This window comes from Echinops telfairi, unplaced genomic scaffold (assembly GCF_000313985.2).
Source record: "Echinops telfairi isolate 266 unplaced genomic scaffold, ASM31398v2 ScPeMD7_23;HRSCAF=83, whole genome shotgun sequence".
In the NCBI taxonomy this organism is placed as follows: Eukaryota; Metazoa; Chordata; class Mammalia; order Afrosoricida; family Tenrecidae; genus Echinops; species Echinops telfairi.
Genome location: NW_022103920.1, coordinates 46,763,517 through 46,787,870, shown reverse-complemented (window position 1 = coordinate 46,787,870; position 24,354 = coordinate 46,763,517). Strand labels below are relative to the sequence as shown.

Sequence of the window (24,354 nt, the reverse complement as noted above, 5' to 3'; positions counted from 1 at the left end):
AAAAAAAAAAAAAAAGAATTCAACCAGTGAACCCAGGGGAGAGAAACCAAACCAAACCCACTGGCATAGGGTCCACTGGCCTCACAATGACCTGTTAAGACAGGGTGTGACTGCTCCTGTGGGTTTCTGAGACTGCACTCTTTTCTGGAGCAGAAAGCCTCATCTTTCTCCCTCACAGCGGCTGATGAACAAGGACTCCTAAATTTAGGAGATGTGGGGTAAAATAGATGCTTAGGCATTTGCTCTCCCAGAAACCATGAGGAGGCACAAGCATTCCTCGCACGCTGACAGAGAAACTTTTCCTAGGCAGATGCTCTGAATTCAGACGTCATGCCTCTTAAACTGAGAAAATACATTCTTGTCGGTATAAGACACCTACTTACTCACTGCTGTAGCAACACTGGCTAACTAAGTCAGCGCTCAAGAAAGTGTGTGAACGCAAGGTCTATTATTATACTCAGTTTTACAAGTAAGAGTTTTGCTCATATTATTTTAAAATCTACACTGCCGTATGATAGCCATGAAAAGCTTTTTCAACTTTAATTTTTTTTCAGTAAGTAGCAGTTATATAAAATATTACAATTCATGTTTTACAACTGAGAAAAAATAAGACCCATTCAGGTCAGTAACGTGTTTAAGATCATAGAGCCTATGGTGGTTGCAATGGGCTCACGTATGACAACTGTGCGGACACAGCAGTGTTTCGCTCTGTTGTACATAGGGGGGGTCTCTCTGATTGGAACTGGCTCCAGGGCGCTAACATAGTGGTGTAGTCCATACTCTATCCCAGGTACCTCTGATTCCGAAGACCGTGTTCTTAATTTTTTGCACTGCAGCCACGCCCTACGTGTCTTCCCAGCGCTTCTGAACACCACCTATAGCTCACGTTTGGGAGGTAGTGTCGGAATCGGATAAATCTGACTTTAATATTGATCTTACCCTGAATACCTTTTTAGCTAGCATATATTCTTTAAATTTCCTGAGCCTCAGTTTCCTCCATGGTGAAAAGAGAAATGTTACCTAACTCACAGGGTGCTGTAATAATCAAATATGCCAAGTATAGTCTTTGAAGTAGATTCTTAAAATAAGCATGATCTTTTATTTAAATTACACAAGACAGGAAAACAATATACTAGCGTATCAATTAAATGATTCGCTCTTTCCTTTGCTTGTTGTCATGCTGGCGCCCAATTATTACAGAGAAATTGACATGCACTTATGAGATTGTGTTCTAAATGCCTCCTTTCCTCCTCTCCCCTTCTTCCCCTGTCTTCTTTCTTCCTGCCCCTCCCTGCTTGGTCTTTTTTCTGTTCTTCTCCACCATCCCCCTCTCTCTTTTTATTTTTGCTTTTCAGCGTACAGAAATGCTGCTGAAATTGTTCAGTACGGAGTCAAAAATAACACCACTTTTCTCGAATGTACTCCCAAGTCTCCCCAGGCATCGGTCAAATGGCTGTTACAGAAAGACAAAGACCGAAGGAAAGAGGTGAGCATGGCAGCTGAGCAGCAATCAGTCAGGGCTGGAGGAAGGAAGGGCATTAAAGCACCACCACCACCCCCACCCACCCCCAGGTGCAGATCAAACAAAAAGGAAAAGGCATGGAGCGTCCTTTTATGTTACTGGGATGAAACGTGTCACCTTCTGTAAAATCATCTCTCTTTAGGGTTGATAGATTAATTAGAAATTCCCTCTCCCTGTTCATTGTTCTTACAAGGTGATTGGAATCAGAGCTGGGCACTCTGAGTGTGGCAGGGAAGCATTTGTAAAAGAAACAAGATGTGTGCAAACCCAGAAGCCAAGGGCTCAGACAGCAGCACCTTTATGCGGTTTACCAGATAACGTGTGGCTTTACATTTTTTTTTAGTTCAATTTTCCTCAGAAAGAAATTAGACTAAACTATAACCTTTATGGCAGGGCACATTTTTCTGCTATGTGGTAACGTTTCTTTCCATTACTGTTATTCATAATTCTTGAGTTTCAGTTAAATAATATATAGAATCATTGTTTGGATGCCATTGCTTTCACTGAGGGATATGCTGGGAAGCAAACAATCAGATTTTTAAGTAAAAACCTTATATAATGAACTTTTCTCTGATTGGAAAGAAACTGTTTTCAGAGGGAAACATGAAATGACAAAAAGAGATAGATTGTAAGTAATGAATTTCATAATATTGATGGTATAGTAGCCTGGAAAATGGGAAGATAGATAGGAAGGTAAATACATAGATATACATTCTCCAGTATATTCTAAAATGTAGTCCTATTAGCAATACATCATGAAGTTTTATAAAATATTCCACATGTGTGGCCAAGTTTGTTGCTATATAGTAAGCTTATTAAGCCTATATAGAATGAATATGATCCCAAACTATAGAACACAAATACTGCATCAAAATTGCTGAAATAATGTTAGCTCTGTATGAGGACTTATTTTTCAACGCTTAAGTCTTCTTCTCCGAAGACGCGATGTAGCACTCAGGTGTCCTCAGTCACTGGACACTTTAACCAAAGGCTATGACTTCTGGCATAAGAATATATTTAGTTATCTAGAGCAGTGGTTCTCAACCTTCCCAACGCTTTAAAACAGTCCCTCATATGGTGGAGACCCCCCAACCATAAAATTATTTTCGTTGCTACTTCATCACTGTAATTTTGCTAGTTATGAATCGGGCGACCCCTGTGAAAGGGTCGTTTGACCCCCAAAGGGGTCCTGACGCACAGGTTGAGAACCGCTGATAGAGAGGAAAGATAAACAAAATGGATCTCAGTTCCTCTACTCCAAAACAAAACAAAACACAGCCCTGGTCCTAAAACGGTGGTGTATCTGTTGCTCGGATGCTGGCCCGTTGCCACCAGTCTTTCAGATATCAGCAGGACTCCCACGGTGGGCAGCGTTCACCTGAGCTTCCGAACTAAGGAACAGGCCCCGGCAGTCTGCTTCCACAGCCTAATGGCAACACCTTACGACTAACAGCAGACTCCTGTCTGCTGCAGTGCCAACATGGGCCCTCAGACGGCAACGCACTGGGAGGAGCAAGCTCCTAAGTAGAGCTGACCCGAGTCAGAAAGGACTCGATAACAGTGAATTTGGTGCTGAGCTGTGTGTGTATTTGCCACAAAATTTGCTATCAAAAAAGCCTTTAAAATGTTTTTAATTAGTTAAAAAGTTTTTGGAATAGGTATATATTATAATTATACTAGAGTTGCAGGATTTCTGGGTTGTGACCTAAAATGTTTGATGATGATTATCATACAGAAGTGAATTATTGAGCTAAATGGCAATAATGCTTTAGAATCTGTGGAAATGAACTACCCTTTGTCCTCTCTCCTTTTTTTGTATAACAGTTAATTTTTATTTAGCGGTCATTAGAAGGGAAAAATGTATCTGTAAACAACATCATTAAAAAAACAGTTTGGACTTTATTTTTATTTTCATAAAATTTCTTCTTACCTCTGTGAAAGAGCATCTCAGAGGATACATTCTCAGACACTTCTTATCAATTAGCTTTTTATCTGTGTGTGGTCAACACTGTGGAAAATCCCCTGAGGATATGGATTTCAAGCATTTAGCAAATGTCCAGCAAATTATTTTTCCTGTCTAAAGCTATGAAACAGGTAATGCTAACCATAGGTTTTTATTGCCCGGATTAGAAAGCAAACCCACTCAGAAGTATATCTTACAAGACATTCACCTTCCGGATGATTTTTATTCATTAGTGTAGCATGATTGGAAAAGATCTGTGATGGTGTATATAGTATCTCCTATGTTTGTATAATGTTTTATTTAGAACATGCATACTTTGATTATTATATGGAACCTATAATTATAGCTCCTGATTTTAGCAAATAAATGAGAATTGTTGCTAACATAAAATATAAGAACTCTAAGATAAAACAGACATTTTAAATCATGAGTGAATTCATTTACATATATTGGATAGCATTCAGATTTTAAAATTAATCAAAACGTTGTTCTTGTCCCAGTGTGGATAGTTAAACTACTTCTATCAAAGGGAATGCCCTTTAAGCTATTTTTGCCTGGCTGGCACCTTTGTACTCTCTTTAATAGATTCATTATCCTGGCACAAGATCTCCTACATGCAGAAGGCAATGGGACTGATTAAATAATCTTTCTACTGAGAGGAAAGCTAATTAGCCCTCATTGCCTTTGCCAGATTTGTGAAAGTTCACAATGCTCTGTCTGTGTTGATCCTGGTAAAAGTCATCGATTGGCATTTTCAGAAATCTGAACTCTGTCTCCTAGGTCAAGCTGAATGACCGAATCATAGCCACATCCCAAGGACTCCTGATCCGATCCATCCAGGACTCTGACCAGGGACTGTATCACTGCATCGCGACAGAAAACGGTTTCAAGCAGACCATAGCCAAGATCAACTTCAAAGTTTTAGATTCAGAAATGGTGGCTGTTGCGACAGACAAATGGTCTCCCTGGACCTGGGCGAGCTCTGTGAGGGCCCTGCCTTTCCATCCAAAGGACATCATGGGGGCCTTCAGCCACTCAGAAATGCAGATGATTAACCAGTACTGCAAAGATACGCGGCAGCAGCATCAGCTGGGTGAAGAGCCCCAGAAGATGAGAGGAGACTACGGCAAGTTAAAGGCTCTTATAAATAGTCGGAAAAGCCGAAATAGGAGGAATCAGTTGCCAGAGTCATAAATTTTCTGGTATGGGGCTTGTGTTTCCTGTAAAAAATGGTTTGTCACCAAGGAACAAATACTGAGCAAAGAGTTTTTTGATTTACCCTTACAAATTTCCGAGAAACAGGTTACTCACACCTACGGTGAATTTACATGAACTGCAATGAGCATGCATTTTCTTGTATGATAATGACTAGCACTAGACATGTCATGGTCCTCATGGTGCATATAAATATTTAACTTAATCTGGATTTTATTTATGACTTTATTTTGCCTTTTTTTTTTAATGGTGGCTAGAAAACTAGAATCATTACATCCCTCAATTGAATGAGGGATATAACCCTGTGACCTGCTCTGCTTGTCAAGATTTTACGCAGGAAACAAATGCCAACTTTGCAACTTTCACATAGTAAACGTCATATAAATGCATTTGACAGGGCCGCTGCTGAGAGCTTTAGAATAGACATCTGAAGGGAAGTGGGCATCTCAACGTTGTATAGAAAACACAAGCGATTCAGAAAGAGAAGGCAATGATTTTATATGCTTCCAGTGAAATATTTATTGGTGATTATAGGACTGTAAAAATTGTCAGTTGGTGATAACTGTCATCAACCTTTGTACGTTTGTTTCAAAAAGATAAAATGCAAAACCTACAACATAAAATTTTGTTGGGATTCATGTGAATGAACCATTGACATTTATGTACTAATGCTACTGTCTTCCAGACAAAAGCACTTTCTGTTTTTGGAAGTTATTTCAGTTATTCGAGACCCAGAGAATATAAATTTATACCATTTAATTAATTACCATTTTTATATCTTTTTAAAAATAATTCAGTGTATCAAGTTAAACAATATAAGAAGAAATAAATGTCAAATTCCTATTTAAAGAGAAAAATTATCACCCACTCATCCTAATAAAGAAAGTAAATGCAAATTTACTAAAAGGAATTTACAGCAAATGTGGGGCTAAGCTTTCAATTTTAATGAACTCCTTTTTAAAACGAACATTAGATATACTGACTTTTAAGTCAATACTTCCATTTTTTAAATTATTATTTTTGTGTGTAGCAGAAAGTTGCACCTTATCTAAAGAAATAAAAATGAAATATCATATATGAACAAAATTAACATTGGTTTTAAAGATTGATCTTGTACTAAGTTCAGTAGTAAATAACTACAATTGAGGGAAGTTTCGTGATTAATAAGGTCAATTAGCTTCTAGTTATGTTTGGAGACTTTTATTACAATAATTTAATGCTAAATTTTTTTATCTCCCATAAAAATTAGATAGAAGAAATATGAAAAAATTATCTTGATCATATTCTTATGTTTCTCTTAAGAATGTAACTCTTGCTTTTTCATCAGGTTTCCTTTTAAAGACATTTTCTTATTCCAAGGTGAAAATAGAAGTTGCACATTATACCTAATCAATTGATTACAAAGGTTTTATGTGTAGCAAACAATCCATGAAGAAGACAATAAAAGTAGATATACTGCCTTCTAAGTACTGGCTTTAATGACTAAAATCAATATCAGAAAGATATGATCATTGGCCACAATCCAAGAATATGATTTATTGCTAAAATGGTGGTAAATTGTGAAACAGTAAGTGAAAGTCTCAGTGGGGCTAAAAGTCAAGAAAAAATGGTAAATAGGTGACATATATCACAGCAAACAACTTCTCCCTTTTTTGGTTTTTAAAAAGGCAATTGTTTCAAGTATCTATGGTCCGAAAGTAGTCTGGAAAACGGCTGTTATTCTAATGGTTAACCTGTTTAAAGATGTTATTAAAGGAAGCATGTTTTTGTAGTGTTCTATTTATTTTCATCCCTACATGTACTAAGAGAACTGTGTGTCACTGTAAGTGGAGACCATCCTCTGTGTTGTAATTAGTCTATTCCGTGTACAAAGTTGAAAGTACAATTGTTTTAGATTCGGAGCACAGGCTCAACTCCCTGCTTCATGTCAACCTAAACTGATAACATTGTTCCATTTTGTAATATTATTTGTGCTATTTAATACCTTCTATTTTGAACATCATTGAATTGTATATACTTTTATTACTTTTCCTTTAAAATACAGATATCCTTCTTGAATGTAACTGCCAAATGTAAAACAAAACAAAAAACCTTGGAAAATATCACTAAGTGTACTGAAAGTTGGTGTTTCATTTTAGGTAGCTAGAAAGTTGGTGCCTTGTGTTTTTCATTTGAATTGTATATAAAATGTCCTAGAAATGCACTTTTTTTTTTCAAAATGTAGGTTTGTGAATAGCCTTTGATGAAACTGTCATTTACAGTGAATGTTCACTCTTCTGTGTAAGAAAAGAAACAATGTAGTTAGCAAATTAATATTTAATCAGACATTGAAAATGGCATTTGCCTAGCAAAATAAAGCAAGTTTAATTCCCCAAAGATGTCTATAATGTTCCCTTTTTAATGTAAGGTTAAATGATTTGTGGACATAATCTAATGAATCCTTTTTTATCTTTTTTTCCCTGAATCATGTAGTAATTTTATTTTTACTATTAATATATCAGATATTTTAATTGTTTCTGCTACACTGCATGTATAAATTTTATAATCTTGAAATTTATTTTAAAGTAATACCTATTGCGTCATATTACTACAATCAGTCATTTTTTCTTTATCTTTCAAAATACATACGTGTCCTTAGAATCTAATACACATATGTCCTATATATGTATTAATTGGGATTAATACATATATTAAATAATTCCATAGTTCAATCACGTCCAGCACAATTGTAAATTTGCAACCACAATCAGTTTACAAGCATTCTTTTTCTATGTGGACCCCTTGACATCATCACCCCTTCACCCTGCTACCCCCTCTGTGTCACCCTCCCCCCTAAACTCTTATTCCACCTGTTGGCTCTATAGATTTATCAATCCTAGTTTTCATACACCAAAAAATGAAAAATCAATTACTACCACTTAAAGAACGTGACCCCAATGACATTACACTTCTGAGATACCTCCTAATATGTGTAATCAAAAATCAAACAAAACAATACAACCCCCAAGTACACAAGATTTGCCAGATCAGTTCCGGCATGCGTCCTAGGGGGAATCTGCTGACATGTTGTAACTGTCAAGTCAGGCTTCTGCCTTTGACCTTCTATGCTCCATCCACCAGTGCACTCCGTTTAGTGATCTCTTTCCTCCTGTTCCTCAATCGTGGATAGAGGGAGTTCACTGGAGGTTAACCTACTGTAAGTTCCAGAAATGGATCTTGGGCTCCCACTGTCATCCAAAGCCTTCTGCAAACCAGATCATCAGACTTTAGGCTCGGATGCTAATCCCTCCCTTCAACTTCGCATTATGTTTTATAATCCATCGGTGGCTGATGACGGTGTGCTTCTACCATGTGGACCAGTTGCCAGTTCACTTAGATGGCTGCTTAGTCAGAGAAGATCCTTTAAGACCCCAGACACTGTTTTATCTGATGGCCGGGGAACCATTTAATTTCTTCAACATATTTTGCTGTCGGACCATCTCCTCTGTGTTCCCTTCCTGAGGGCTTGTATCGAGCAGGGCCGTGATGTAAGAACTAATTGCTCTTAAATTGGAGCTGGGATTTCATGTGAGCTGAAAAACCATTCCTGAATCTAAGTAAGTTAGTTAATTCATTAGTTTTTGCCTTCCAATTTATTCTTATTTGGGAATTAAACCAAATGTTATGTCATTGCATCGTTCAATCTTAGTCAAGAGAATTATACCATTGCTTCCATAATCAGTTCCCAAACATCCTATTTCTTCTTGGGTACCTTAGCATCATCTCCCTTTTATCACCACCACCCTCAGCAGCCCCTTCCTGACACCCTCATTCTACTTGCTATCCCTATAAATTCATCAATCCTGCGTTTATTTACCAAGAAGCAGAAAAACTTATTTCACAGCTTCAAGAAGGTAATCCCCCACTTCATAGGGCCTCTGACGTCTACCGTGATATGCACAAATATAAATCAATCACATCAGAAAGATCTTCACAGGTTTACCAGAATACTATAACATAGAGGGCCTTGGTGTTGCAAGACCTTATCTGTCTCTGCCTATCAACAACCCTCCAAAATTGGTCCTGCTGCCTTCTGCTTCCCCAGACACCTCGTGTTTTCCACCTATGTGCTCACGTTCTAGGTGTGTGTAAGGTGGCGTCCCTTTCACCCAATGGAATTCCCAGGTGGGTCCTCATTGATGCAGCCTCTGGAGCATGCTGTGTGCCTTGAAGATCCAGGATTCAGTGTCCCAAAGTAACGTAACACCTGGCCAGGGTCCTCAGGTTGCAATAAGAAGACCAGATCAATGTGGTCCATCCAGTGTACATCCCTGAAGGCACACCCCTCCTAGTGTTCCCAAAAGCATTTCAGTCATTCTTCCCTAGACCTGGAAGTCAGTCCCCCCTCTTTTCCAACCAACAGATACGTCATTGTGTTCCCCCAACATGTTTGCTCCGACGTCCTTCATGGTTCTCCCCATCCTATCCTTCCTCCCTCCAGTAGGGCTGTCTACTTGTCCGAGAGTACCTCACCACAGATGTACATGTCAACTTCAAGATACACCCCTCCATACCCCTTGACCATTTGCTCCCTGCTGACGTGAGGCGCCCTCCAGCCTAGTGTGTTTCTAAATACCTACTCAAAATGCTTACCTGGAATGGTGTGTCAGTCAAACAAATTCATAGATGCTCATGTATATAAGAAAAAACTTTAGATAAAGAGTAATTATATATCAAGAAAACAGCCCAGCCCAGTCCAGATCAAGTCCATATGTCTGATGCCAGTCTATAATTTCCTCTTCAGACTCACACAACACATGCAATGACACCAATGCAGAAAGATCACAGGCCAGGGGATGGAAAGTCTTGTGAATGAAGTGCCAGTGGAAGCATCTCAGTGTTGGCGTGGGTCTCAGTGGCTTCTCCAGCTACAGGGCTCTGGTTCCATCAGCCTAGCTCCATGTGTCTTGTCAGCAAGAAGATGAAGCAGAGTCTGGGTCTGGTGACCATTGAGCTATTTATCTCCATAGCAACTCCAAATGAGGTCTTCAAGATGTGACCTGATTGACAGGCTAAACTCCACCCCTTCACTCTTAATACTCTCAAATTGACACCAAATTATGTAACTACCACAAGTGGATATTGTATGGTTCCTTGACACTGGTCAAGCTCTGTGCCAGGCTGTCTGGCCCCAAGGCAAAAGCCTGGATACCCTACAAGCCTGGGATTTTGCCCATTTTGCTGCTTAATTCTACAGCAGTGGACTCATACAGAATTTACCCTCTTGTGCTTGACAAATTTCATCGGGCATAATTACTTCCAGCTCCCTCCACGTCTAGAAGTGTTTCTTAAATTCATTGTAATTTTTTAAGGATGTGTAATATTCCATTGTGTATGTAAACCAGCGTTTCTTTAGCCAACCATCTACTGATGGAAATTTAAGTTGTTTCATGCTTCTTGGTATTGTGAACAGTGCTGCAATGAACATGGGGTGCAAATGTCTGTTGCCAGGTTTTATTTCCTTTAGATATATGCCCAGTAACGGTATTGCTGGCTTATATGGTATTTTTTTCTTTTTCTTCATTTTAATAATAATTTTATTGGCGTCTCTTAGAGCTCTTATAAAAATCCATATATACAGTGTGTCAAGCACATTTGTACATATGTTGCCATCATCCTTTTCAAAACATTTTCTTTCTACTTGAGCCCTTGGTATCTGCTCCTAATTATTTTCCTCCCTTTCCTCCTTCCTGAACTCATAAAAACTTGATAAATTATAAATTATTATTTTCATATCTTACACCATCTTCTGTCTCCTTCACCCATGTTTCTTTTGTTCGTCACCCTGGGATTGGGGGTGGGGGTGGAGTTATAGATCAATCATTGCAATCAGTTCTCCCTTTCTCCCCCTAGTTTCCCCCAACCCTCATGGTATCACTACTCCCATTATTGATCCTGAGGGGTTTATCTGTCCTGGATTCCATGTGTCAAGAGCTCTTATCTGTACCAGTGTACATGCTCTAGCCTAGCCAGATTTGTAAAGCAGAACTGGGGTCATGATAGTGGGCAGGAGGAATCATTAAAGAACTAGAGGATTGCTGTATGTTTCGTTAGTGCTATATTGCACCCTGGCTGGCTCAGTCCTTCCCTGTGACCCCTCTATGAAGGGTTTACAGATGGGCTTTGGGTCTCCACCCCACCCCACCTGTTTGCATTGATATGATTGTTTGTTTGGGCTTTCTAATGCCTTGTACCTGATCCTGTTGACACCTCGTGATCATACGGACTGGTCTGATTCTTCCATGTGGGCTTTGTTGCTAGATGGCCAGCTACATGGCTGCTTATTTATCTTCAAGGCTTTAAGACCCCAGATGCTATATCTTTTAATAGCTGGCACCATCAGTTTTTTCACCATATTTGCTTGTGTACCAATTTTATCTTCAGCAATAGTGTCAGGAATGTGAGCATCATAGAATGACAGGTTATTTTTGCATTGAGGGAGTACTTGGGTAGAGGCACAATGTCCATTTGCTACCTTAATACTTAACCTATAAATAAATATATGTACATAAACCTATATCTCTATCATTATATGTTGTTTCAATTGTCATCTGATTTAGATATCATCATATTGCCTCCCACAGGGGTTTTATGTATCTATAAGACCACTAGCAGTGGATAAGGGTTACAATCTTACCACACACTCTTTATGATTTGTTGTGATGTATCTCATGGTTGTTTTGACTTGCATTTCCCGGATAACTAGTGAGCAGGAACATTTCCTCCTGGTTAGCATTACCTGTTTCATAGCTTTAGACAGGAAAAATAATTTGCTGGACATTTGCTAAATGCTTGATAAAGAGTAATTATATATCAAGAAATACAGCCAGAAATATGGGTTATGGAGAAAAAATTACTCATGTCTCATTTTAAATCATATTACCCAGTGTTTAAAAGTCACTTGAAAATCATCCTTTGTCGATAATCTATTCAGGCCCTTTGCCCACGATCATGGGGGATTATTAGTTGTTTGGTTTTTTCTTGTAGACTTGTAAAGTATTGTAGATCTTAGTAATTAGTCCTTTGTCTGTTGTGTCATTGCTAAATATCTTTTCCACCAAGCTTTGAGTACAACATTCCTGCTCAGAGCAGCCAATGCACAGAGAGGACCTTAGGGTTGCCACACACCCCCCACACACCCCACCACAAGACAGATGTCCCCTTACTGATGCACAGTGCTACAGGGGGAAGCACCTGAGACACTTGAGGGAATTGAGCCAGTCTGCTGCCTGCCCCCCTCCCCTACCCCTTCCCCACTCCACCCCAGCGCATAACAGGAAGGGAGCACAACAGAGCAGCAAGGGGAACAAAGTAACAAAGTCCCCAAGGAATTCTGAAAATAGACTTCAGATTCCGGGGGCAGAGCTTGGCGCTGCATCAACCTGATCAGAAAACATTCATAAGTTTCAGCAGACAGACCTGGAACTATTCATAGGGTATTTTTATCTTCAGTTTTTCCCCCCATCTGTATCTATATAAGATAGGCAAGGTAAACAATCCCAAGGAGCAAACAATTGGGACCAAAAGTGCCATGGGGACAGAGGAAAGGAGGAGGTGGGGGAAAGGGAGAGGGGAATCTCACAAACCCAGGGACAAAGGAACAGCACAAGTTCTAAAATCGATTGTCAGGATAGCATAGAATGCCTGGTTGGGTTTGATCAAGGGCCATGTAACTGAGAGAAAATACCGGAGATGAATGAAGGGCGAACATGATCGTGGGACAGGAAGAAACTAAAAGGAAATAGAGGAAAGAACTAGGATGCAAAGGATTTATAGAGATATAAACCTAGGCATGTACATATGTAAATATATTAATATATAATTATAGGAATATAGGTCTATGTACATATATTTATAGGCTAAGTATTAAGGGACAGACGGACATTGGGCATCTAGTCACATCCTCCCTCAATGCAAGAACACTTTGTTCTAATAACCTGGCATTCTGTGATGCTCACCTTCCTGACAATATCACTGAAGACAAAATGGGTGCATAAGCTAATGTGCTGAAGAAAGCTGAAGGTGCCCAGCTATTACAAGATATACTGCCCAGGGTCTTAAAGGCTTGAAGTTAAACAAGCAGCCATCAAACTGGGAAGCAAGAAAGCCTACATGGAAGAAGCACACCAGTCTGTGTGATCATGAGGTGTTGGTGGGATCAGGTGTCAGGCATCAGAAGACCCAAAACAATCATATCATTGTGAACAAGGAGGGTTGGAGTGGAGACCCAAAGCCCATCTGTAGACAATTGGACATCCCCTCACAAAAGGATCACAAGGAAGTGACGGGCCAGCCAGTGTGCAGTATAGCACCAACAAAACACAGCATTCCTCTAGGTTTTTTAAAAAAATCATTTTATTGGGGGCTCATACAATTCTTATCACAATCCATCCATCCATCCATTATATCAAACACATTTGTACATTTGTTGCCATCATAATTCTCAAAAAAATTGCTTTCCACTTGAGCCCTTAATATCAGCCCCTCATTTTCCCCTTCCCTCCCCAGTCCCCCCTCCCTCATGAACCCTTCATAATTCATAAATTATTATTACTTTGTCATGTGTTACACTGTCCGACATTTCCCTTCATCCACTTTTCTGTTCTCCATCCCCCAGGGAGGAGGTTATATATCCTTGTAATCTGTTCCCCCTTTCTACCCCACCTTCCTTCCACCCTCCAGGTATTGCCACTCTCACCACTGGTCCTGAAGGGGTCATCTGTCCTGGATTCCCTGTGTTTCCAGTTCATATCTCTACCAATGTATATCCTCTGGTCTAGCCAGATTTGTAAAGTAGAATTGGGATCATGATAGTGGGGGATGGAAGCATTTAAGAACTAGAGGAAAGGTGTATGTTTCATCCTTGCTACTCTGCACCCTGACTGATTGTCTCCTCCCTGCTACCCTTCAGTAAGGGGGTGTCCAGTTGCCTACAGATGGGCTTTGGGTCTCCACTCTGCACTCACCCTCATTTACAGTCATATGAGATTTTGCTCTTTGATGCCTGATACCTGATCCCTTCAACACCTCGTGGTCACACAGGCTGGTATGCTTCTTCCATGTGGTTGCTTCTGAGCTAGATGGCCGCTAGTTTATCTTCAAGCCTCTAAGACCCCAGATGCTATATCTTTTGAGAGCTGGACACCATCAGCTTTCTTCACCACATTTGCTTATGCACACTTTTGCCTTCAGTGATCATATCGGGAATGCTTCCTCGCTCACCCCCACTCCCCACTATCATGACCCCAGTTCCACTTTACATATCCGTTTAGACCAGAGCATGTACACTGGTACAGATAAGAGCTCTCAACACACAGAATCCAGAACAGATAAACTCCTCAGGGTCAACAATGAGAGTAGCAATGACATGAGGATAGAGGAAAGGTGGAGGGAGATGGGGGAGTATGGGGAGAAAAGAGGAACCAATTGCAGTGATCTATGTACAACAACCGTCCGCTCCTCCCACCACCACGTGGGAGGAGGATAACAGACAGAAACATCTGAAGGAAGAAAGAGGATGGTGTAAAATATGAAAATAATAATAATTTATGAATTATCAAGGGTTCACAAGGGTAGAACGGTGGGGGAGGGAGGGGAAAAAAGAGGAGCTGATACCAAGGGCTCAAGTAGAAAGAAAATGTTTTAAAATTGATGAAGGCAACATATGTACAAATGTGCTTGATATAATAGATGTATGGATTGTTATAAGAGCTATAAAAGCTCCCAATAAAATGATTTATTAAAATTAAAAAATAAATCTATTTTCCCATTTTGGGGGCCTTCCTTTTACTCTCTTAATGAAGTCCTGTGATGTACGCAAGGGCTTTATTTTTAATGGGTTCCACACATCTCGTTTGTCTTCCATGGAGTGTGTTTTCTTTGTTATCTCTCTTAGCCCGGTATTCCCGGCATGGGGTCACTTACATTTGTCCCTATTTCGTCATCAAGGATCCCGGTAGCTTGGGTTTTACGTTCAAGTCTCTGATCCACTTTGGGTTTGTTTTGTGCATAGGGTGAGATAGGGGTTTTGTTTCATTCTTCTGCACGTGGATATCCAATTTTTCCAGCACCATTTATTGATGAGGGCATCTGCTTCCCATTTAAGTCTTTTGGGGCCTGTGTGGAAAATCCGTTGTCTGTATGCAGATGTTTTTATTTGTGGGATTTCTGTCCTGGTTCATTGGTCCATGTATCTATCATTATATCAGAATCAGGCCGTTTGGACACCTGTTTCTCTAAAGTGGGTTTTGAGGTCAGGTAGAGCAAGACCACCTACTTTGTTCTTCTCTTTGAGGAATTCTTTGCCTATCCTGAGCTTCTTCCCTCACCATATGAAGTTGGTAATCACTTTTTCCATTTCTTTGAAGAATGATGCTGGGATTTGGATAAGGGTTGCATTAAATCTGTAGATTGCTTTAGGTAATATTGGTATTTTCACAATATTGAGTCTTCCAATCCAAGAACATAGGGTGTTTTTCCATTTGTGTAGAGCCCTTCTGGTTTCTTGTAGTATTGTCCTGTAGTTTTCCGTGCACAGGTTGTTCATCTTTTGGTTAGGTTTATACCTAAGCATTTCAGCTTCTGCATGGCTATTGTGAATGGCATTGCTTCCTTGATGTCATTTTCAGTGTTCCCATCACTAGTATATCGGAATCAAATTGATTTCAGATTGTTAATCTTGTATCCTGCTACACTACCAAACTCCTGTTATTGTTTCCAGTACTCCTATTGTGGAAACCTTGGGATTCTCAATATATAAAATCATATTAACTGCAAATAGAAAAAGTTTCACTTCTTCTTAACCCAATTGTACTCCCTTGATTTCTTACTGTTGTCTTATGATACTGTTTGGGCTTCCAGCACCATGTTGAATAAGAGAGGGAATAAGGGACATCCTTGTCGGGGTCCCTTATTCAGTGGAAATGTTTTCAGCTTTTCTCCAGAGTGTAATATTGGCTACTGGTTCTTTGTATATGACCTTTATTGTACTGAGAATTTCCCCTTCTAATCCTATCTACTTGAGAGTTTTTATTAGAAATGGGAGCTGGATACTATCACATGTTTTTTTTCTGCATCAATTGATATGATTATATGGTTTTGTCCATTTTCTTGTTAAAATGATGGATAACATTAATTGTTTTTCTAATGTTGAACCATTCCTGCATCCCTGGTATGAATCCCATTTGGTGGTGATGTAGTAATTTTAGAATATGTTGTGGGATTTTATTGGCCAAGATTTTATTGAGAAAGTTTGTATCTGTGTTCATGGGAACTATTGGGCTGTAGTTTTCTATGCTTATTGAGTCTTTGCCCGGTTTGGGCATCAGGACTATGCCAGCTTCGTAGAATGATGTTTGCTGTTTGTATGTTCTGGAAGAGTTTGTGTGGAATTGGTGTCAGCTCTTCTCCAAATACTTGGTAGAATTCTCCTGTGAAGCCACACAGACCCGGGCTTTTTCCGTGGGAGTTTCTTGATTACCTTTCTATTTCCTCGTTTGCTATGTGGGTCTCCTCAAGTACTTCATGTCCATACGTGTTAATGCAGTAGAGCATGTTTTTCTAGGTATTTGTCCATGTCCTCCAAAGTACTGAGTTTGTTAGCATACAGTGTTTCATAGTACTGCATTATTAATCTTTTGATTTCGGGAGCGTCTGATATGACTTCTGTTTCATTCCTAATTTTTGTTAATGACATCTGCCCCTCCTTTCCCTTGTGAAATTTGCTAGCAGTTTGTCAATTTTGTTAACCCTATCAAAGCAACAACTTCTTGTTTTGTGTATTTTTCCACTTTCTACTCTCATATTTACGACCTCGTTCATTTTTGCCGTTGTTGTTGAAAGGATGCTGTGGTTGCGTCTGCTGCGATGGTTGGGGTGCTCTGTTCATGTAGAAGAGGGGACTGGTGTTCTCAGGGGACTGTCTGCTGCTGCTTTTCTGAATTTCCAAACAGTTCTGGTAATTTTGTGGCGGAGACTTTGGGTCCTCTCAGAGAATTAGAGCGTCCAGAAATAGAAATAATTTTACTTCTTTGCCAAGTTGAATGCCCCCTTCCTTCTAGTTCTTGCATATTTCTCTGCCTAAGATTTCCAGCCCAATATTGAATAGGAGCAGTGACAGGACACCTTTGTCCCTCATTCACTTTGGGAAGGCTTTCGGTCTCCCTCTGTTAAGACTAATATAGGCCATTGTTTTGATACATATATATCCTGAATTATATTTGGAATTTTTTCTTATTTTTATTTTCTTGAGCATTTTTATTAGGAATGGGTGTTGAATTTTGTTCAATGCTTTTTCTGCATTGATTGATATGGATTATTTTGCTTTTCTAATGTTGCAGCATCTTTGTATATCTGGAAAAATGCTACTTTGTCCTGATGTATTACTTTTTATATGTTCTTGGATTTTGCTGAAAATTTTTGTATCTTATGTTCATGAGGGATATTGGTTTATATTTACTTTTTAGTGATGATGTATTTTCTGGATTGGGTATCAAATTTATTATTTCTTTTGAAAGTGAATTTGAGAGTGTTCCATCTTTTTTTATGTTCTGGAATACTCTGTGTAGAATTAATATCACTTCTTTAGATGTTTGATTGAATTTGCCGATGAAGACATTTGGGACAGTATCTTTTTTATTTTATTTTCTTTCTCCATGGTGAAGAGGAATATGCACTGAGTAACAGTAGGCTTACTAAACTTTTCAATTTCTTCTTTTGTTTGTATATGTTCAAAATTTATACAATAATTTCTGTTAGTTTAGATCATATTGTTGGGAAAAGTTTTAAAATCTGTCTATATCTTCTAGATTTTCAAATTTGTTCTATACAGGTCTTCCTACTATTCTGCTAAGTTTTACAAGATATTTTATAGACATTGGACATATATATTCTTTCTTGCAACATTTTATGTTCACTTACATTTATAAATAGTTTGGAGAATATACATATCTGAATAGGAAAATAAGCATAGTTTAGGAATGTATGGGTTTTAGAGCTAGACTACATAATCTTGAATCTAAGCTCTGTATTTTATTTTGGCAAGATTATTTAATCTCTCTCCACCTTACTTCTTTTTATACATTCAAACCAATAAAATGTTAGAACAGAACATACCATATGTAAATGTTCAAGAAATATCTTAATATTCCCATATAAAGTCACATGTCGTTGGATGAGTGGGGAGTTCCATTGGGATCATACAATGATTCATGTTGGGAATCAGTTATGACATTAGTAAACCCAGAAACTTCCTACCAACTATACGGAGCCTTTATAAAAGTCAGATAAATGGCATCATAGGCAAAATAAACTAAAAATTCGACTAGCACATTTAACAACAGAACTGTCTGAGCATACCCCTGAGGTTTAAATCTATAACAATGTAAGTAAAAAAAGAAACAACAAAAATAGAGTTGTTGCAACAAAGAATTCAGCCTCACATTTCTATACTTCTCCCAAACTGCTTCTATTTCTCAGTAACTCTTGTCTTAGATTTCCATTAACTTAAATTAAAATATATGTATTATAATTTGATGTATTTATGATGCATTGTTTCCTACTTATATGAGAAACAAAATCAAGAAAAAGATGATGTTCCCTGCTAAGTGCTAGCTAAAGTCCAGAAAGATTGCAACTTTGTGGGCGGCCTTGTTAAGCCTTGGGGGCTTGGGGGAACAACACTTAAGTTTAGCCTAGGGAATAACCAAGATTTGTGTTTTTGCTTTGTTTCTATTTAACCAATATATCATTGAGAATTTCATTAAACTCTATTCTTGGTGACCAAGCTGTAGAAAATAATTTCCTGACTTTATTTTTTAAGAGTTGATCTAACCTTCTCCTATTACTAATTATTTTTTTTACATTGACACAACCCTTTCTTTCAAATCAAAGTGAAGAACAACTGATTCTATGCCTGTATCGATTTTATGGTACTGTAGTATTATTAAGGACAGAGTGAACAGCTCTTGAGAGTTAGAAGAACTAGTCCTGAAGATTAGAAAAGGCCATCCTTGTTTCACGGAATTTAATGCCTGCATCTATTCACCTAATAAAATAACACTTCCCACACAGTTTCAATCATGGGTTTCCCAGGGCTATTATGTTGCCATGCTTGTGTGTTACTTACATCAAGTGCTATTAAAGCATGACATTATAACAAACACATGAAAATTGTTTATTCTATGTAAAGTTACCTCTCCACTCCAAGAGCAAAACCAGGGTGAGTTTTATTCCTTAAGGGTTTTTTTCCTCTCAATTACTTATGTTAAGAAATATCAACCAGAGGACTTTTTGAACCCAAAAGTATAGTGTTGTCTGCAGAGGTATGATATGAAACATCCAAGAAAATATGTCATTCTTGTTCATTCTATAGAATCAATATGATCAATCAGGTCATGAATGACTACTAAGAAATGGAAAGAATTTTTTTGTACTTTTTAATCTATTAGTTTAACAATGTGTGGGAAAGTTGTTTTATTTTTAATCCTCATATTGCTTTTGGAGTAAATTATAATCATTTTCTGCTACATTGTGAACAATCAAACTCAGAAGTAGACTTTTGAATTATCTTTAAAAAATTTTTTTGTTTATAAACTCAAAATTGTCATTTGAGGTAAGAGCTTGACTTTTGAATAAGAAAACCAATGGTCAAGATGTGATCCAAGCTGCACCAAGCCGGAGCACTCCAGGGAATCCCAATATTTTAAATTATGAATATACAGGTGTGGATAGCCCCCAATTATAAACAAGCAAATCTATAAGTGAACTAGATTTTTTGTATTTATTATTACAAAATGTTAAAAAAATTACTTAAGTCCCGATTAACAATGTTTACTGCATAGGGCGTGACCTGCAGTAAGAAAGCATTTTTATATAAGTGCTTACTACATGTCTGCACACAGTTAAGGCATTATTATGGACCCATCAGTTATATCACGGCACCCTTTCATTACACCTCTACATTCTATTCAGATACTCAAACTTTTATCTTTATCAGTATCACATGAATTTCATAATATCATCACATAATATCATAATATAATACAGATTAATTTTTAAAAATCAAAGTACTTACAACACACCTGGTATAAAATAAATGTTAGGTAAGTATTGGTGATGGTCATTACTATACTTACTATTTTGAAAATGAATTTATTAATTTCTTAACAGCTAGTTATTACATCCTTGCTTGTTCAGATAGGTATTTTAGGCACTGAGGTTATAGACAAGAATGGATGGAGTGTCAGCTTTTCTGGAGCCTACACTGTAGAGAAGAGGAAAAAACCCAATTCATACATAAATATGTAATGTGTTTGTAGTGTAACAAAGAAAATTAAAGAAAAAAATGAGAATGATGCAAAGATCAGGGAGCAGAGCACTCCAGGCAGAGAGATAACATGGGATCCAGCAGGTCGATGAACCAAGTGTTGATTCTAAGGAACTCATTGGCTAATATGATTTAAAATGAGACATGAGTAATTTTTTCTCCATAACCTATATTTCTGGCTGTATTTCAGAGCAGGAAGGGAACCAACATCGAAAAACCAGTCAGGAGATTATAAGGTCTCTAATGTAGAGCACAGAGGCCTGTTGATTTTAAATCCTGACCTTTATTCATAAACAGTGGTAACACTCAGAGACCCCTTCTTGAGTGCTGTTTTGCATAAGGAGAAGGTGTGGCAAAAAGCAAGGAAGAATAGGTGCTGCTGCCCAAAAGGAAAATGAGAAGATTAAGGAGGGTTTAAGATCTTCCCTAGAGGTGCTTCTGGAAGTAGGATGTGCACACTGTCAGAAAGATTCATTATTTTCTAATATCCAGCTATCGGAAATGTCAAAGGCTTAAATATTGAGAGCCAAAGCAACCGCAGAGAGAATCCTAGCGCCATTAAGGAGGATCATGTGAATGCTTTAGCAGAGACTGGATTTCATGGTGGTTCTAAATAACAGATGATGTAAATTGCTTTTATGGCAGAGAGAAGCCACAATAAATAACCAACAGCAGCTAGAATAAGACACAATTAAGAGACCAACTATTAGCAAAGACCAGCTGCCTTAATGGCCCTGATACTTAATCTTGGATTTATTTATTGGGGGAATGGTACACTTTAATCCTGCTTTTAGAATCAAGATGCATAAGTGAATAAGTACAGCGTAGAGAATGGAGCATATGGTGAAATAACCCCCCTTTCAGAAGTGTGTGAATCAGCGTGTAGGTTCTCCGGGAATTCAGAGCTTTAACTGGTCAGTAAGGTCAGCACTGAAGTGAAGGCTACTTCTCACAATGAGCCCTCGCACCACCAATCACTACTTTGCCTCTTCATGAGGAGAGAGGGACCCCCAAGCTCCCTCTTGAAACGCAATCATCAGAAGCTGGTGTTGAGACTTTAAAAATAGAAGTATAGACATTTCTTCTCAGGGGAAGAAAACCTTCTAGATAAATAGTTAAAGAAAGAAAAGGAATTTGAAATGGAAAAGAAGAGAGACTAATTTATCGCTTTCTCTCTATTTCAAGGACATAGTCCTACACCATCTCTCCCATCATGCTCATTGAAATCAACAACATGTCTTAAAACAAAACAAAATCAAATAAACATAACCCATTCATAGCTATTAACAGCAGGAGTAATGCTGAACATGTTCTTTATTAATTGATTGATGTGGAGAAATGAAAATAATTTTTCAGGCTACTTTGAACTTTGAAAGCATGTATTTGGAAAACAAATGTTCTGGGAAGATTTCCTCTACTTCTGCAGGCCAGTTTGCCGCCCCTCCAAGCTGTTCTCGCATGACTTGTTTATGATATTCAGCACTTACCATTGAAGAGCTTTTCTTTTTCCCTTGCCAGTCAGATTGTGAACGTCTTATCTCAATCACTTTTTAATTTTAATATCTAGAACACTATCAACTGTGCTTCTCGATAATCTAGTTAATAAATGTGTACTTACATAAATGGGTGAAACAGAATCTTTTTGAGAATATTCAGTGAAATTTTATAGAAACTGACATCTAATAAATAATCAATTCACTGTCCTTGAGTCAATTCTAACTCACAGTGACCCTGTGCAACAGAGTAGCACTGCTCTGTGGGGTTCGGAGACTGTCTTACCTCTCTATGTGAGTCAAATGCCTCATCTTTCTTCTGAGGAGGTGGGGGTTTCGATCTGCTGATCTTGTGGTTAGCAACCCAACACATAACCACTCTGCCGCCAGGGTGTCTTGGAACATCAGATTAATAGGGCATCATAAAGCCTGCAAGCAAAATAGACTATTTCAGAATGTGGAAACGTTATTGGTTTGAAAAGCCACAGCTTCCATTATGGTATGTAAAAAGAACAGCCATTAAAACTGATAATTAAACATGACAATTAAAAATCTGCCAAGTGCCCCATAAATAATACCACCTCTATTCTCCAGACTAAGGCAACTATAAAATATTTAATAATAAAAGACAACATGCAAATAGTCTTATCTCCATTACAAAGATAAAAAGAAAACATGACTAAAATATACTTGTTCTACTAGTGAACTATTATAAAGTCCTCTTTATTCATTGTTTCATCTAATTGCCACTTCAATAATTTTAATATCTAGAGTTTATAGGTATTATTATATGAATACTATGAATAGCAAAACAAATTCATAGGTTCAACAGCTAGCAAGCTACAGGATTAGGATGTCATGGAAAACCACTTCCATTGTGTGTGTGTGTGTGTGTGTGTGTGTGTGTGTGTGTGTGCTCTCCAAGCTCTCACTCATTGCCTGGAGTCAGTGCTGTCTTAACATGACCCACAGGGTAGAACTGCCCTGTGAGCTTGCGAATCTGTAACTCTTTGGGGGATAGAAAGCCCTGTCTCTCATGGGGCAGCTGGGGGCTTTGAACAGAGGCTGACAGCCCAGTGTGTAACCACCATACCGTCAGGGCTCCCAGGAAACACACGTAAGCATGTGATTAATAGAGATTTCATTGTAATAATTAGGAAAGGTTTCATGTCACAAAATAACTAAAAAATGACTGTGAAGCACAGAATTATAATATTTTAGGTCAAGGAAGAACATTCTTACAGATGTAGGAATGGAAAATACAAAGAATGAAACATAATCAAAAGGAGTCTCGTCCAGGATTAGCCAGCCAGCCAGGCCTGTTACTTTACTGCCTTTTATTAAGCAGAATAACCAGTCTACATGTGTTGAGAATGTTTTTAAAAATGGTGAAATGTGGGGCAACATTTTACTTTGACTATTGGATTACTTATCAGCCTGCTTCCCATGGGGCTACGAGGTGAGAATGATCACATGGTCAATAAGGTTAAACTGTGGTAGAATAGTGCGGACTTCTTTCTCTCTCTTCTTTGTGACTGTCCTCAGTGGGCACCCTCCGTCTAAGTTTCTGCCAAACATTTAGAACCACTTTAGATTTAGATTTTGATTAATGGGGACAATGACTGAATGGACTTGAATATTATCAATGTTGTCTCTGAGATTCTTATAAAAGAGTAAGTAAGAGTAATAATACTGACAAGAGAGGTAACATTAATGAGATGCGTTCTAGTTGTCAGGCATTATGGCTTATGTGGGACCCTCGGTAAGGCCTTGTAGGAAAAGGCAGGGAAGCTCCCAGCAGGTTGGCGGTTCCAAAGCCCCAGTCTGTGTGTGGGAGAACCATGAGACTGTCTGCTCTATGGCTGGCAGGGTCTTGAAAGCCCACAGTGAGTGGGAGTCAACTCGATAGTGGTATGTTTGGGTTAATCTGTATTACCTTTAATTAGCAGGTCCAAAAAATGAGAAGCAACTACTATTATTGTTCATCTTTTCAGACATGACAAACGGACTCATAAGGATATTAAGAAAATCAGTAAGTAGACTTTTCTATTACTAAGCAGAGCATTAACAAGTAGAATATTAAGAAGTACACTATTCTAAAGCACTGAATTATTACATTATAAGGAGTAACCCATAGCTGGCCTGTGGGAGTGGAGGACCATTACGGCCAGTGGCCATCTTGGGCAGAGCATATTAAATCCATCCTGTTGTTGCACATCTCCGTGTTGATCTGGACTCGCAGCTAGCAGAAAGGACAGAGTAGAACTGCTCTGGAGGCTTCTCTTGGCTGTAATTTTTTTTTTTGATGCAGTGACTGTGTATTCCTTTCATCTTCCTTAATTTTGACGGAAGCAGATCATTGAGCCATCTCTCACGGAGTTTCTGGGTGGGTTCAAATCACCAATCCTTCAGTTAGCAGTTGAGCAGCAGAGCTCCTGGTGCTATTATTTGTCTCATAGTAATACGAAGTCCAAGTTTTCTGCACATTCCTAATTGTGCCTTTGTGTTGGTCTTGATAGATTTCATGCCATCATCACCTATAAGAATCCCTGTTACGTAACACGGAGGCAATAATCACTGGCATGATTTGGGAAGTCACTTTCAGCACATGGAAACTTAATAAGCTTAGTGGAAAAGGACAAAAGGACAGTCTTGTGCAGAATTAGTAACAATGTGTGGACATATTTTACTGGGAAAATATTTCTGAGAAGTTCAATAAATGTAGTCCTTAAGGGTCCAAAAACAAATCTCGACTGAAGGGAACACGTTGTTAACACACAGCAAAGCAACTGAAGGC

At 38.5% G+C, this 24,354-nt stretch overlaps 1 protein-coding gene across 1 annotated transcript in view; it reads left to right on the top strand.

The window, feature by feature from the left end:
- Window positions 1–7,076, top strand: part of SEMA3C (semaphorin 3C) — a 183,342-nt gene extending 176,266 nt beyond the window's left edge. Inside the window, exons 17-18 of the mRNA XM_004702624.2 lie at window positions 1,356–1,486; window positions 4,266–7,076. Coding sequence (XP_004702681.1) covers window positions 1,356–1,486; window positions 4,266–4,679 — 545 coding nt within the window. The 3' untranslated portion in view covers window positions 4,680–7,076. The remainder of the gene's footprint in view (window positions 1–1,355; window positions 1,487–4,265) is intronic.
- The last annotated feature ends 17,278 nt before the right edge of the window (window positions 7,077–24,354 follow it).